The sequence below is a fragment of the Bubalus bubalis genome, chromosome 3 (assembly GCF_019923935.1).
Source record: "Bubalus bubalis isolate 160015118507 breed Murrah chromosome 3, NDDB_SH_1, whole genome shotgun sequence".
NCBI lineage: Eukaryota > Metazoa > Chordata > Mammalia > Artiodactyla > Bovidae > Bubalus > Bubalus bubalis.
Genome location: NC_059159.1, coordinates 14664767 through 14680664, shown reverse-complemented (window position 1 = coordinate 14680664; position 15898 = coordinate 14664767). Strand labels below are relative to the sequence as shown.

General features: G+C 46.0%; 1 protein-coding gene across 4 annotated transcripts in view; it reads right to left on the bottom strand.

The window, feature by feature from the left end:
• The window catches only part of TEX2 (testis expressed 2), a 110744-nt gene that overhangs the window by 24847 nt on the left and 69999 nt on the right, over positions 1-15898 (bottom strand). For all 4 annotated transcript variants that reach the window (XM_025279825.3, XM_025279828.3, XM_025279826.3 and 1 more), the window contains 4 exons: positions 15212-15412; positions 13801-14140; positions 12282-12529; positions 977-1123 (listed from right to left, as the gene is read on the bottom strand). In XM_025279825.3, the coding sequence (XP_025135610.1) occupies positions 977-1123; positions 12282-12529; positions 13801-14140; positions 15212-15412 (936 nt within the window). The remainder of the gene's footprint in view (positions 1-976; positions 1124-12281; positions 12530-13800; positions 14141-15211; positions 15413-15898) is intronic.

The window sequence follows — 15898 nt, the reverse complement described above, 5'->3', positions numbered from 1 at the left end:
AAGGGCGCTGTTCATGATCTAAAGGAACCAAACCAAAGCTCCTCCACGTCCACAGTTTCCTCTAATGCCATTTTACCTTCATTCACTGTCTCCTAACATGGAGTCCCTGAACTCTCTGAGATCATGGGCAGGATTCTGTGTCACGGTGCATTTTTCTAGGGAAAAGATCCATATGTTTCTGCTTCTCCAAGGTGGCTATGACCCAAAAGGTCCACGGACCTCAGCTCCTGACTGGGCAAGCTCTCTGTGAGGATCTGGTGTCCAAAGCAACTCTTCCTTGTTGGGGTGTTCACTGGATCAAAACCTTAAGTCTAAGTCACCTAACTCAGGTCTCTTGGTTGGCAAAGGTGGTACTAAATGAGTCACTAAGTGGCAACCATGAGGAACACTTATGCAAGTTTAGACTCACTTCCAAGCGGGCCTACACCAGCACCAGGACTGTTTCTTCAGCAGAGAGCCCAAAATAAAAACACCATCTGGCCAGAAGTAAAGGTCAAATGCAGACACACTGAGAGTGCAACAGAGGCCTTCCCAGCTTTGAGAGGAAAGAGGCGTTATATGAGTCTGGCATTTTCCTCACAGAACATGCTGTGTGGCCAGGACTGCGTGACTGGGTGAGCTCTCCCGCCATACAACTCAAGTTCATTACTAACTTAAAGATAACAGAATTCTATACAGCGAAACAGCTACAAAAGCTCACGTGGTCCCAAATCGAATCCTGGACGTGATAATCCTAACGTGGATAACAATGAGGGCCATGGAAGAAAAAAAGTAAACAGCAACAGTCACTAAATCCCCAGATGCAGTTAGTCAGATGGTCAAGGTCACAGCCCAGATGTGTTATATGCTAAGAACTCACTACTCTCCATTTGTTCTATGTTTTCGACTCCATTATTTTTCACTTAGGACATAACGTATAAAATTTCCAGAAATTAAGATGTGATGAATTGGAAGGCTCTTGTGTGGAAAACCATACCTTTATTTTGCTGAGTTTCATTTGGATTTTCTTAGACACCAGATCAGACCAGTACTTCTCTCCTAAGAAGTCCCAAAACATTCTTCCAAGCAAGGCATTCACCCAGGCTTCCTGTTCCTCCTCCTCGGAGGGTGGCACCTCTGGCAACTGGCAAAAGGAAAGGGCCCAAAATTAGCTAGAAAGCAACTGGAGAACAAGACAGGTGCTTATTTTTATAAAGTCACTGAAGGTTCCTCCCTCTTGAGATGGGGGAACCACATGAGTCGTATTTCTTCCCTATAAATTACAAGTCCCACATTATGTCAGTGAACAAGAAAAAGAGAAACAAAAGCCACCATCACCGATGAAAACTCCTCTTTGTCTATTTTCTTTTGCTACCAGCCTTCCTGTGAACCAGCTAATATTTCATACAATTATCTCAGCCATATCACCCTACCGCACCCCCCTCCCCTGCCCCCAAATCAGCTTGGTACCAACGTTCTGACTCAGTGACACATCTGATCAAATGCTTGCCTATCTTTCTTCCAGTTAAGATTCCCAGGACGTCTAATTGTCAAGCTGGTCTCCCCAGGCAGCCCCAGGACTCTCACATTTAGCCTGACTCCTGTGAAGTCACGATTCTCTTGGGCGAAGGGCAAGGGTTGCTTAGAAATACTGGTGTCTGGGTCCTATATCCGGAGATGCTAATATAAGTGGGTAAGAGGATTTTCTAGAAGCTCTCTCATGGATGCAATGAGCAGGTGAGGTTGAGACCCACAGCCCTGGATTAGGGAGAGGAATTCTACGAAACATCTACAGCTGTCCTCATCCGTCTCAGCCCAGGCCTACCCTCTACTGGATACAATCCATCTGAAACGCCTGTCATGGCCAACGTGCGAGGTGGTGGTGGTGGTTTAGTCGCTAAGTTGTGTCCGACTCTTGCGGCCCCATGGGCTGTAACCCTCCAGGTTCCTCTGTCCGTGGAATTTTTCGGGTAAGAATAACTGGAGTGTGTTGCTATTCCCTTCTCCAGGGGATCTTCCTGACCGGGGGACTGAACCCAGGTCTCCTGCATTGCAGGTGGATTCTTTACTGATTGAACCACCAACGAAGCCCAACGTGGGAGGCGGGGAAAGAGCAAACCCTGTTAGCCTCTGATTTCCAAGGCTGAGTATTGAGCTCTGGACTCTTGGTGGGAGAGGGCCAGGGTGGGGACAAGCAAAGGGAGAAGTGGCCACGACACTCACGGCCCCTGTCATAGTGCAAGTGATGCTTGGTGGCATCCACTGACCCTACACCCGGCCCTAGGGTAAGACTCCGCAGGCTCCCTCACTGGCATCTCACAATACCCCAGAAAGGCAGAACTTTTATTTCTATTCTAGGGAGAACAGACTCAGCACCGATCAGTGCCCTGCCTGAGGCCCCTAATTCATCAGTGCAGCCTGACTCACAGCCCCCCCGCTGCCCACCCCCCCCCCCCCCGTCCTCCAGTGCTCTGTCCTGTGGGAGGAAGAGGGAGTGACTGGCCCCTCGTGTGACAGCCGTGTCCTGTGCCGAGGGCTCTAATGAGATGACAGCTGCACAGAATCGATTAGCCTTGGAAAGCAAAGGCCAAAAGGACTAGAAATGCAGGCTCTGCGGGCTGTCACCCTCCTCTTCCCTCTACGGCTGATACAAATGCATCTGGACTGTCCTCACAGCTGCCTGTAGCCATCACACAGAGACGCCTCTGTGCTCCACGCACCCAGGCTCCCGCCAGTCACATCTGTCCTGGGCAGCCCCACACAGCTGTGTCCTAGGCTGGTGGCAGAGTACACGCGTACGTGGCCTGGGGTTCATGGATTTGACACTTAAAGAGATCTGGTGGCATGCGAGTGTTCTAAAGGTCTCTGGCAGGTGTCTACGTGTGACTCTTCTGAAGTCCAGAGCCCTTAGGGTCTGACCCAGTTGAACCGGTCACTGAGCGTGTGTGGAGCCTGGCAGACCACCCAGAGCCCACCTGTCCTCTATTCCTATCAGAGCGTGTGCCGTCTCGCGCTTTGGGGACCTGGTGTTCACTTGCATTTCTCAATGTAACGTTACTGCATATAAGCAGGGATATTCTATGTTCAAGGAGTCCTTCAAATTGGGACATTTTCAAAGTTCTCCCTTATGAATGTTGGTGAGTTTCGTTAAAAAAAAAAAAAAATTAAACTCTGGTTTAAAAAATAAATACATGTGGGTCCCTGCATTTCAGAAGACACGGCTCCAGCCGCCTCGTGTGAGCAGCTGTGCCCTTCTCACGCTGTACAGGCTTCCGAGAGCAACCAGGGCACCTCGGCCACCAGGTCCTGGATGGATGAGTGGGAGTCTGTGCCCAGCAAGCACTGTCATGCCTCAAGTTGTACGTGGCTTTTGGAATCGCTTTTTTTCTCTGCCCGAATGTCTGCGCCCCACCCGAGGGGGATCCAGTCTAGCTTTTCCAAGGTTACTCACTGTCTGTGAGTCACATCAGATTATCCACACAGACTTCTGAGTGAGCACTCACCCAAAGACAATGCCCTCCTCCCCCAGGGAGCCAGGAAGAGCCAAGACACTGCCCACACAGGACAGCGCATGTCACGCTCAGATCTGTAGGCTGTACAGAGAAGAGGGCACTCTTTCCCTTCTCCCGTGGGAGGGCTGGCCCTTTACTAACCTCTTACACCCGAGTTATTCACAGGAAACGGGGTTTAACAAAAATAGCAAGAAACAAAGCCTATTTCACAACTTTTGTCCAAGCCAAAGGCATATGATGTGGAAACAAATTTCCGAAATTACTGACAAGCAGGTTTGTTTTTTCTTTTCAACTGTTCCTTTTTCTAACTCAGGGTCTCTCCACAGACTTGAGGGGAACAAAGAAAAATCCAGGAGCAGCAGAATACTGCCAATGCATCAGAGCAGCTTTATGAACAAAATCTGGGTTCAACAGGCTGCTAGAAAGAATGCATTTTCAATGAAAGTCATCAACATGTAAGACCTTAACCAATAAATGTGCATATATTTCCTCAGGCTGCTATTTGGCTGCAGGGAGGAATGTGAGAAGCATATTCATGTCACTATTTCAACTAAAGATGTATATTTAGAAAGGGTATGTTTCTAAAAATGGCTCCCAAAATAAAGTTTGGAGAGCTCAATGGCCGGGAGCTGAAGCAAGGCCATTAGAACTGTCTGATTAGCTCTCGGGAGGTATTTTATTAAAAACTAACCCTTAGAAAGAAAACAGTACAGATTTACTTTGCGTGGTTTACTTGTCTCCTATTATAAATAGCCAGATGAGCCCAGCTTTTTAGGGACAAAAAGAGCTCAGTGGCTTTGCTGCTAAGGTTTGGTCGCACACAATCTGGTGTCATGAGGGTTTCACGAAGGGCTGCATGGTCCAGGAGAAGGCACAGTGGAGACCCTCCCACGGGGGCTGTTTCCCCAATTACAAAAGCAAGCATAAGCACCATAGAAAACACCCATAATCCCACTATCCAGATTTAATTATTTAAAACATTTTAACTGTATCTTCTTTCGGTCTGTTTTCAATGTATATATACTTTTAAGAATACGTTGCTTAAAAAAAACAGATATAACTAACATGGTTTTGTATCCTTTTATAAAAACAGATGTATGGAGATATAATCCAGGAGGCACTACTGGTAAAGAACTCAGGTTCAATCCCTGGGTTGGGAAGATCCCCTGGAGAAGGGTATGACAATCCCTTCCAGTATTTTTGCCTGGAGAATCCTATGGACAGAGGAGCCTGGCGGGCTACAGTCCATGGGGTTGCAAAGAGTCAGACACGACTGAATTGACTTAGGACACAGCACAATCCACATACCATACAGTTAAAGAACATAATCAGTGGTATTTGATATAGTCAGAGTGGTGAAGCCATGAGCACAGTCAATTTTAGGATATCTTCATTACCCCCAAAGAAACCCTGTATCCACGAGCAGTCACTCCCCATTCCTCCCAACTCCATCCCCACCAGCCTGGGGCAACCAACCACTAATCCATGGCAGGGAATGTGCCTATTCTGGACATTTCATAAAAATGGAATCATACAACATGTGTTCTTTTGTGACTACTTCTTGGACTAAGCATAATGTTTTCAAGATCACCCATGATGTAGCACGTATCAGTACATCCATCATCTCTTCATATTGTGGAATAATATTCTATTGTGTGCATACATCACACTTATTCATTCTTCAATTGATGGATACTTCAGTTGTTTTCCACTTCTTGCTACTGTGAATAACACTGCTATGAACAGTTCACAAGTTTTTGTGTGGACACAGTTTCATTTCTCTTAGATATATACATAGGAGTGGAACCGATGGACCCCACTAACTCTTAAGTTTATTTAACATCCTGTTGTTGTTCAGTTGCTCAGTCTTTGCGACCCCAGGGACTGCGGCATGTCAGACTTCCCTGTCCTTCAACCATCTCCCAGAGCTTGCTCAAACTCATATCCATTGAGTCGGTGATGCCATCCAACCATCTCATCCTCTGTTGTCCCTTCTCCTGCTTTCAGTCTTGCCCAGTATCAGGGTCCCTTCGAATGAGTCAGCTCTTCACATCAGGTGGCCGAAGTATTGGAGCTTCAGCTTCAGCATCAGTCCTTCCAATGAATAGTCAAGACTGATTTCCTTTAGGATTGACTGGTTTGATCTCCTTGCAGTCCAAGGGACTCTCAAGAGTCTTCTCCAACACCATAGTTCAAAAGCATCAATTCTTTGCCACTCAGCCTTTGTTATGGTCAAACTCTCACATATCATAGCTTTGACTATATGGACCTTTACATAATGTCAGCAATGTAATGTCTCTGTTTTTAAAAATTCTGTTTAGGTTTGTCATCGCTGTTCTTCCAAGGAGCAAGTGTCTTTTAATTTTGTGGCTGCAGTCACCATCTGCAATGATTTTGGAGCCCAAGAAAATAAAGTCTGTCACTGTTTCCACTGTTTCTCCATCTATTTGCCATGAAATGATGGGACCATATGCCATGATCTTAGTTTTTTGAATGTTGAATTTTAAGCCAACTTTTCACTCTCCTCTTTCACCTTCATCAAGAGGCTCTTTAAGCTCCTCTTCACTTTCTGCCATAAGGGTGGTGTCATCTACATATCTGAGGTTATTGATATTTCCGCCGGCAATCTTGATTCCATCTTGTGCTTCATCCAGCCCGGCATTTCACATGATGTATTCTCTATAGAAGACATTCTGAGGAACCATTAAACTGCTTTCTGCAGCAGCTGTGTCATTTTACAATCCCACTGTACGAGGGTTCCAGTTTCTCCACATTCTCACTAACTGCTACCATCTTTTTCATTCTAGCCATCCTAGTGGTTTAGACGTAGCATTGCATTATGGTTTTGATTTGCATTTCTCTGATGACTAATGACTTTGAATATCTTTTGTATGCTTATTGGTCATTTGTATATCTTCTTTGGAGAAATATCTGTCCAGATCCTCTATTTCTTAATTAGGTTTTTGTTATTGAGTTGTACGAGTCCTTTATATCAGTGATCGCCAATCTTTTTGGCACCAGTGACTGGTTTCATAGAAGACCATTTTTCCACGGACCAGGCTGGCGGCGGGGGATGGTTTCAGAATGGTTCAAGTGCATTACATTTACTGCACACTTTGTTTCTATTATTACTACATCAACTCAGCCTCAGATCATCAGGCATTAGATCCTGGAGGTTGCGGACCCCTGCGTTATATAGTCTAGGTTCAAGGCTCTTAGACATATGATTTGCAAACTCTGGGTTGTTTTTTCCCTTTCTTGATGGTATGTTTCCAGCATAAATGTTTTAATTTTGATGAAGTCCAATTTATCTTTTTTTTCCTCTGGTTGTGCATACTTTTGGTATCTTATCTAAGTTTTTATCTACCTCCAAATCAGAGATTTACTCCTATATTTTCTTTTAAGAGTTTCATAGTTTCTGTTCTTCTAGGATCCATTTTGAGTTAACCTTTGTATACAGTGTGAGGGAGGAGTCTGACCTCATTCTTTGGCATGTGGATGTCCAGTTGCTTTAGCACCATTTGCTGAAAAGACTACACCTTCCCCCACTGAATTGTCATGACACTCTTATTTGGAGGCTTTCTAAAATTTATTTTTGAATTGGATATATGGCTTTATATTTTTTACTTATTGTATGATAAGCACTTTGCAATTCCACTTTTAAAAGTTTAAAAAGCAGACTCTGAGGAGGGAAAAAGGAAGCCTTGGGAAGCCACTCTGCCTGTTAAGATTTCCTGGTTTCTGTTTGATTCCTGTTTGCTTTGTAGAGTTCTTATCTCCTGATAACACCAAACAGGATGATCCAGTTTTTAGGTAACAAGATAGTGGAACTAATAATAACGAAGACAGGACTCTCCAGTCCTGGGGCAGACTACAACACCTTCCAGAGAAAAGCAGTGTGGCAGTGTGTGATGCGCTCTGAACACCAGAGCCTCACGCTTAGAGGACTCCCAGAGCACGGCCTCACCGACGTCCCCTCCCCAGGCAGGCCGCTCTGGGGCCCACAGAGCCATCGGCATCCCTGGCCTCGCACCTCTCAGCAAATCCACAGGCTGCCAGTGGGGTCTCCCTTCCTGAGGTGCCCACTCCAGGTAATACTACCCCACCTTTAGACATTTCTTAAGAGCTTCCTCATTTTCTTAATTTAGATCTTCTCAAACCAAGGCGACCACCTCAACAAGATGGTCAAGCTCTGGGTCTCCTCAGCCAGCCTCGTGGTCTCCCTGTTCTAGAGGGTAAGTTGCCTGAGAAGAGAGAAAATGGCGCCAAGATCACAGGGCTTTGGAGACTTCAGAGGCTGGTACAGCCTGTGCTCATGAGATAACACAGAATCACGAGGGCAAGTCAGGGCTCAGTGACTGACAGCTAACTGCTAACCATCTGGAGAATCAGGCCCTTCCTCCAAAAACAGTGGTATTTTATAATTCAAGTTTTGAGCTCCAAAGTGCCTTCAGAAACCCCCAAACTTGCTTTTAATTATTGAGTGAGAATAACGAACAAAAGTGCTTAGTACTGTTTAATCCAAGTCTAGGGGGAGCCTGGTGGGCTGCTGTCTATGGGGTCGCACAGAGTCGGACACGGCTGAAGCGACTTAGCAGCAGCAGCAGCAGCAGCAGTCTGTATTTACTAATTATCACTGGGTGGTGTTAACATGGGTTTGGCTCCTGAGCACCTGCAGCCTCACTCACCTCCTGACCCAGCTCAGCCCTGGGCAACATGTGAGAAAGGAGGCCAAGTGTGTGGACACTGCCATTAGACCTGGACCCCTCCGGGTGAGGAAGGCTTTGAACACGGCCTGTCAGAGGAAGCGGCAGGGCGGGGCAAAGGTTGGAGCTGTGTCCCAAGCTCCCTGAACAGAAGGGGAAGGACATGCGACCTGGGGTAAGCGTGGGGGTGGTGGCCCACACTGACAAAGTGACAGTGTAACCTGAAGAGATGTCCAAGGTCCCCTTGAGTCTCTGAGGCCCTTCAATCCTTCCTGGACTCGTGACAGCAGAGGCAACATGAACCAAAGAAATACCCTGGCCATCTCAGGCAGGAAGGATGTGCACCAACGACCACATCCGAAAGGTCCACCCTTGATGAAACTGTGAGAAAACAGGCATTCTTATAACCAGGGGGAATGAACACTGGGGCAACCCTTATGGAGGGGAATTTGGCAATATGTAACAAAACTACATGTGAGTTTCCATTTTGACATTCTGCTAAGATCTTGCCGTGAAGCTATATCCCCAATAAGACAAAAATACACAGCCACAAAGTTGTTCACTGCAGTGTTGTTTGTAACTGCAAAATATCATAAACCATCTATATGCCTATAAGAGACTCAATATACTACAGAACATTAACACAATGAAGTCAGTCTTCATGGCTGTTTTAAGAAAAAATCAAGAGGAAAGGAAGATACCTAAGAACTGATGTGGAGTTATTTCCAGAGTGTACTGGTAAGTGAGAAAAGCATGCGACGAGTATCCTTAGTGTGGATACCCTCTGTGTAAGAAAGGAGGGGAAATGAATCCAGAGAGGATAAGCCAGAGACTAAGGAGACTGGTTCACTATTGGGGTGAGGGTGGGGGTGGGGAGGATGGCATGGATGAATAGGGTAGGGGAGATGGCACTTTTCTGAGTATGGCTTTGTACAGCTTTGGTTTGGGGAACCATGTTAACACTTCACAGGCAAAGAACAGAAAGGAAAATCAAAGATGGGGTTGGGGGAAGGTCCTGATTTGCTCAAATGGCAAAATTAAAGAGAAATAAAACTAGTAAAGAACTATCTCCACTGAACAGAAAAGCCTGAAAAGTAACAAAAGGAGTACAGGAATAAATACTGTAGCAGATCTTATGTCCCCAAAATGGTGCAATGCTCTCCTAAGAATTTGCTGCTCCCTCAGCAAAAGGTAGAATCAATGCCCCTCTGGGCTCTTTAACTACTTTGACTAATAGCGCAGGAAGGAAGTGACATTATTTTACTTCCGAGATGAGTCATACTTTTACTGTCATAACAGGCAGTACAGTGTCCACCTGTCTTTTTCTCTAGGGACACTTGTGCTTAGAACCCAGCCATCACAATGAAGGAGGCCCAGGCCACAAAGAGAAGAACCAAGGCCCTCAGCCTGAACTCCCAGCCACCACCCAGCATCCACACGCAAGCCGTGTGGGCGCCATCTTGGAAGCAGGTCCTCCAGCCCCAGGTCCAGCCTCCCCACCTGACACTACGTGGAGCAGAAAGCAAGCTTTACTGCTAGGCCTGGTGAAATTATAAATTTGTGAGCAAAATAAATATTGCTATTGTTTTAAGCTACCCCATTTGGGGCTGTTTGTTACACGGCAATAGATAACTAACACACACACCTATACCTTATTCACAACCATCTCTACTCTCAGACCACCCGAGAGCCAGGATGTAGCCACATGTGCTTCAGGCCGGCCAAGTAGAGGTGGAAGCCCAGCACCAGTGCTCCTGCACTTTCTTCAAAAGCCCCTCTTCCAAAGACAGCTGTCTCTGTTCACACAGTTCTGGTTCTCTGTGGTTTCCTAGCTCGGGCAGATTAGAATTAGTAAATTAAGGGGAAGGGTGGGAGACGAGGATAAGCACTCAAGGAAGGGCAATTAGAAGGACACACGTCAACACCAGCCAACGGACAACTGACAGAAAATGCTGCAGAGCCTGTGGTCTGGGATGGCTCAGACGGGGTGAAAGGCCTGAACTCGGTGGCCTCGCCAGATCACAGGCCTGGATTTCCATGTGTTGTACTGAGTCTTTAAATCAGCAAGGCAAGATGAAATCATCCCTGCCTGCTCTGCCTAAGGGGGCCAGGAAGTGCCATGTGGTTTTTAGAGATTTTTATCAGGCGCAGAAGATGAAAAAAGATCCTGGTGCCTAAAGGGGTAGCACTAAAGTGCCTGGAAGAAAGGTTAGCAACAGTCGCACTAGGCTGGGGGCCGGGCTGTGCCAGCAGGGCCTCCCACGAACGCCAGAGATGACATGAGACGGGCACATGTGAACACACACTGAGGAAACGATGCTCTAAAACTCTGTTAATTTACAGAACTCTTTTTTAAAAAGCAAGCATTTACCTAGTAGATCCTTTTCTTACATCACACAGTTCTCCTCCTGATCCTCCTGAGTCTGATGAGGGTGAAGACAGCTGACTGCCCAGGGAGAAAGGGAACCGGGGTGGGGCAGTGGGAGTCAGTGGTAAACAGGACGTTTCTAGAACAGTTATATATGATCCCACCCTAGCTTAGCAGGAAGCCTACTTCCCACTCTAGCTGGTAAATTAAGTCAGAGGTGCAGGCAGTGGGTCAGAGGCCAGCAAAGGTATATGGTCTTTTTTGGCCCTGACAGAGTAGGCTGGGGGAAGGTTCTAGGGTCTCTTCCACAGTGAAGAGGGTCAACAGAAGAAATAAAGGCTGAGGGCACAAAGAGGAAGGCCCAGATGCTTCCGGTGAACAGAAACACAGTCATCTGATCAGAGGTCAAACACTTTAGCAGCTGAACATGGCTTTGTCCTGCTCCACAGGCGGAGGCTGTGCCTCAGAACCTGAGTGGCTGGAGGCCTGCGGTCGAGCACAGTCTGAGAGGACCCACCAAGACGGCAGTCCTGGCAGCCAAAGGGCCTCGGAATCTCAGATCAGGTTTTGAGTGCTCCATCACTTAGCAACTGTGAAATTAACCTACTTAACTTCTGTGAGGTTGGGTCTCTCCACCTACAAAATGGAGAGTACTAGCTGGTTTGCAAGACTGTTCAAGGGATCAGAGTAATTCTATTAAAGGATCTAGCAGAATCTGGCAGATGGCAGCTTATATTAATCACAAATGCTCTCGAGTCAATGTCCAGCTTGTTATACTAATACTGTGCAAATAATGCTGATGGTAAACCTTCAAAATCCCTGGACACAGCTGAGGAGCCTGAGAAGTTGAGAATACAATGGTTATTGAAGAATTAGACCTCTGTTGCTAATGGTTTTGTGAATTTCCCTACTGATCACCCAGCTGCTCAGATCAAACGCTAGGGGTAACCTCTGACTGCTCTGGTTCTCTCCATCCTGCATGGAATTCACCCTCGAACCTAGCCCGCTCCCTCCAAGAGTCTCCCAAAGGCAGCTGTGTCTCACCCCTGCTGTGACCCCTCAATCTCAGCCCCACTCTCGGCTGCCACCATCACCTCCCATCCACCCTCTTCCTCCTCCGCCCCTTCCCCATGAGAGTCACATATCTTTTTCAAACTCAAATCAGATCAACATTATGCCCAGCTCAAAACCCTCCCAGGGCCTCCCATGATCTGACTGATGAGGAGCTGACCTGAGGAGGCCCTGCTTCTGTCCCTCGCTCACTGTCACCCACGCCAACCTCACCGCGGTTCCCTGAACATGGCAGCCACATCCCTGCTTTGGGGCCTCTGAACCTTCTGGTTCCCACACCTGGAACGCTCCCCCCACACAGATCATAGGGCTTGCTTCCTCACTCTGGCCAAGGCTCTGCCCAAGTGTCGCATCCTCAAAGAGGCCCTCCTCTTGAGAGCATTGTGATCATCAATCTAAAGTAGCCATTCTGGCTACTTTCCATTCTCCCTTGTTTGGCTTTATTGTAATCCTTATCGGCACCTGATGTTTGTTGCTCACTGTCTCCCAGACTAGAGTTCAAGTTCCCTAAGAGCATGGCCCTCATCTGTCTGGTTCATCACTGTGTCCCCAGTGCCTGGAACAGGGCCTGATACAGAAGAGGTGCTCGAAGGGCTAAAGTACGAAGACCCGAGTTTACAGGTAGAACAGCCAGGCCAGCTTTACCTTTTTCCCTGCAGTGGGGCTGCTCTCCGCGCTCTGCGCAGGGCTCCTCTGGGGGCTCCGGTTTTCCTGGGGGACACACCTGGCCATGTACACGCTGTAGTCCAGAAGCATCTTTTGCCGCACGCCGCCCACCAGCTCCTTCTGCTTTGGCTGGGCCACGAGCTCGTCCACGCTGCCTTTGCTGCTGCTGCGGCTGTGGGTCAGGTGCCCCGAGGGGCTGCTGTGTCTGCTGTGCGAGGGCAAAACCCCTGAGGCAAAGAAGAGATGGCTGTTAACGCAGACGAAGAGCGTAACAGCAAGGGAAACGGAACACAAAGCGTACTCCACTGGGTTCAGTTGAAAAGCGGCTAAAATGCTATCAATCACTGTTCAAAAAATATAAGACTATTTCCCACCCTGAAAGACACCTTCCATTGTAATGATAGATCATTTTTTAGAAGAGTTTTTATTTTTCTTCGAGATGATTCAGAGTAATGAGAGCTATGATAAATATCTAGTAGGTGCCTTTCTTTCTTCCTGGTAACCTCTTAGGGTCAAATGAAGGACTGATATACCTCCCAGGGGCACATGGAAAGGGAGCAGAAAGCTAAATGGAACTGCCATAAGCCTGTGGATGGGCAAATACACCATCTTTCATTCATTCGTTCATTCAACACATTTTTTAATCAAGCACTTTCTCTGGGCCAACTCCACATTAAGAGAAAGATTAAGACGTACACAATAACTGCCCTTGAACTCAGGCAAGGGCACAGTTTTCTGTAATAAGCACTGTAACTGAAGCACGACTGGGAAGCATAGGGAGAGTGCCTCTGCCCAAGAGAGCTGAGAGGCGCTTCCCCCAGCACTGACCTCCACAGGCAATGACCTCTGGACTGCCCCTTGAAGAAATAGTTGGCAATTTTCCCAGCCCAGGTGGGGAAGAGCATGCCAGGTAGAGGGAACTGCATAGGCAAAAAGCAAAGACGGCTCAGAAAGCAAAGCCAGTGTCCTCCAGGTACTGTCTGGAGGACAGTAGGAGAGTCAGTGATGTTCCAAGCAAAGTACATGGGACAGAGGGACAGGAAATGAGCACAGGGGCCTGGTGATTGAGGCAAACGCAGCGAGTCAGGAGCCCAAAGATTCTGGCACTTGGATGGTGGTCTTGGGCATGGAGGCCATGCTGAAGGCCGGGAGCTTGAGAGCATGAGCCGCCTTCTCACCGGCCTTCTTATTATAAGTAGGGTTCTCCTGCTGCTGCTTCTCTTGGAGGAACCTCAATATGTAAAAATAAACATACTCCTTAAGGAACCAGCAAAGACAAAAAAAAACAAAACAAAAAAACAACTATAAATGTTTCCATCAGTGGTTAAATGATTCGGTTCAGTGTACTGCAGTGAGCAGCCTAGAAGGCAAATGACCCCTGAACACATCTTCGGTGGCAGTCATCAGTTCAGGGTGGGCTTCCTTCCTACCTGGGGCTCTCTCAATCCGCTCACAGGCCCTTTAAAAATACATAAGCACTTAGCACACATGTCATTACCTGCTTTACTTCCAGAGACACCAGGTGGCTTCTTGGTTTCTGACTTCAGCTTAGATGCCAGAATAAATCTCCTAAACCACTCTTCTTTTTCTCGGCCAGTTCTCCCAAAGAGATAGAGTATCTGATCTCGATGGCCAGATCGTGTTCCCTCCTGAGGGTGGGATGGCTTCTTAGGGTCCTCGCCTCCCAGCTCCCGCTCAGCTGGTGGCTTCTCTTCACAAGTTTCTTTGTCCGTCTGGGCCTTAGACATAAAGTCATCTTGTTGACCAAGCTCAATACAAATGGGGTACTTTTTATTCCAGATTCTTTTTCGAGCCAGACTTTTAGGCACAAGATAAACCTACAGAGAAAGGGAAATGATTTACATGCTAAATTAAGAACTGGCTATGATGAGCACTACTACTGTGGAGAGCACAGATGCAGACGTCACCGTCACTTTTGACTACAGTGATGAACGTAGAAGAGTTACCATCTGTCCATAACATGACTAGAGAAACTATCATTTTTTAGAATATTTATTTGTTATTTATTTGACTGCCAGGTCTTAGTTAGAGCATAAGAGTGAACTCTTGAAATTGGAATTTATAGAAATGACTTGTTCTTCAAAATAAGTCCAGAAAGGAGATGTTCAAGAACTTCTGCCAGTTACAAATATCTATGATTTCCAGGTAACAGTAGCACAATTATTTAGAGGATTATCATCAATTAAGTCTGGATATGAACTGAATTTAATGACCCTAGGCCAAACTTAAGCTGAGGAGGGGAAAAAGAATTAATCAAACTAGATCTTGACAGGAAGCTCAAGTTAATCAACCTCAAGTTAAGAATGAATTTATATTAAAAAAAAAAAACTTTTAAAAACTTCTGCAATTTTTGGGAAACTCAAAGATCATGCATGAGAGTTCTAAGAAGAACAGAGAACTTACAGATTTCTGGAATAACAAATAATTTAACATTTCTCAAGAACAGAAGTATGTCATACTTTTAACAAAATGTGGTTATTTTGCATATATATCCATAATTTCCAATTTATAGGGCCTCCATTAGTTATTAGCCAGCACTATAACGTGTGACTTTTTGCTTGACCAAAAAAATTAACTCTCAAAGTCAGAAGGGTGTATGATGCCTTTGCTTCTCAAAGTGTGGTCCGTGGACTAGCAGCATAGATATGACCTGGGAGTCACAAAAACGCAGACTCTCAGGGCCCCCTCATAATTGCTGAATCAGATTCTGCAATTTAAAAGACACTCGGGTAATTCATATGCATATTAACGTCTGACAGGTACTGCTCTAAATTAGACTAATACTTTAAACACACACACAACCTTTTTAAGGGAAAAAAAAACAGTAAAGCATCCAAGATTCCAAATGCTTTTCACTCATCTAAGCTTCCAAAATTAGACAGGCTCACCTTGCTGTCCGAGAGGTCGTAGATTTTCTGGCTTATGTAGGTGACCTCTGGTTTTGTTTCATTGTAGCTTGCCCTTCTGGATATATTTTTATTGGGCTTTGAAAGTCTCAGGGTCCCACCCTCAAGTCGAACAAAGACTGAATGCGTCAAAGTCGCATGGTAAGTTTCTGGATCATAGTTGTAAATCTCATTCATCCATCCCTGATGGAGAAAATTTTCCATTAATAAAATGAGAATAAACAGACATCTGACTCAGTATGAAAACGATGGCCACTTCGGTATTCAGGACACTGAAGCCAAACTTGACAATGATGGAAGTACTAACTTATTTAACAGGAGACTGTTGAGACAAGCTGCTCAGCTTGAAGGATAATCAGTTCTGAGGAGTAATTTGATATGTTTTTGATTAACTAAAAACCTGGATTCAGGCGGGAAAAGACAATGTCCATTTTCCTAAATAATTAAAGGTTTCTTTTTTTGAAGCTGAAAAGCAAATCAGGAAACTTAAAAGTTGTTTTGATGTAAATATAAGTCTCTCACCCTGACCTCCTCTGGGGACGAGTGATCCCACACAATCTGTTCTTCTTAATTAACCGGACACATCCAATTCTCAGCCCACCTGAAAACAATCTTTGAGATTTCACAGACCATATTAACTCATGTTACAGTACCATTCTCCAATTATAT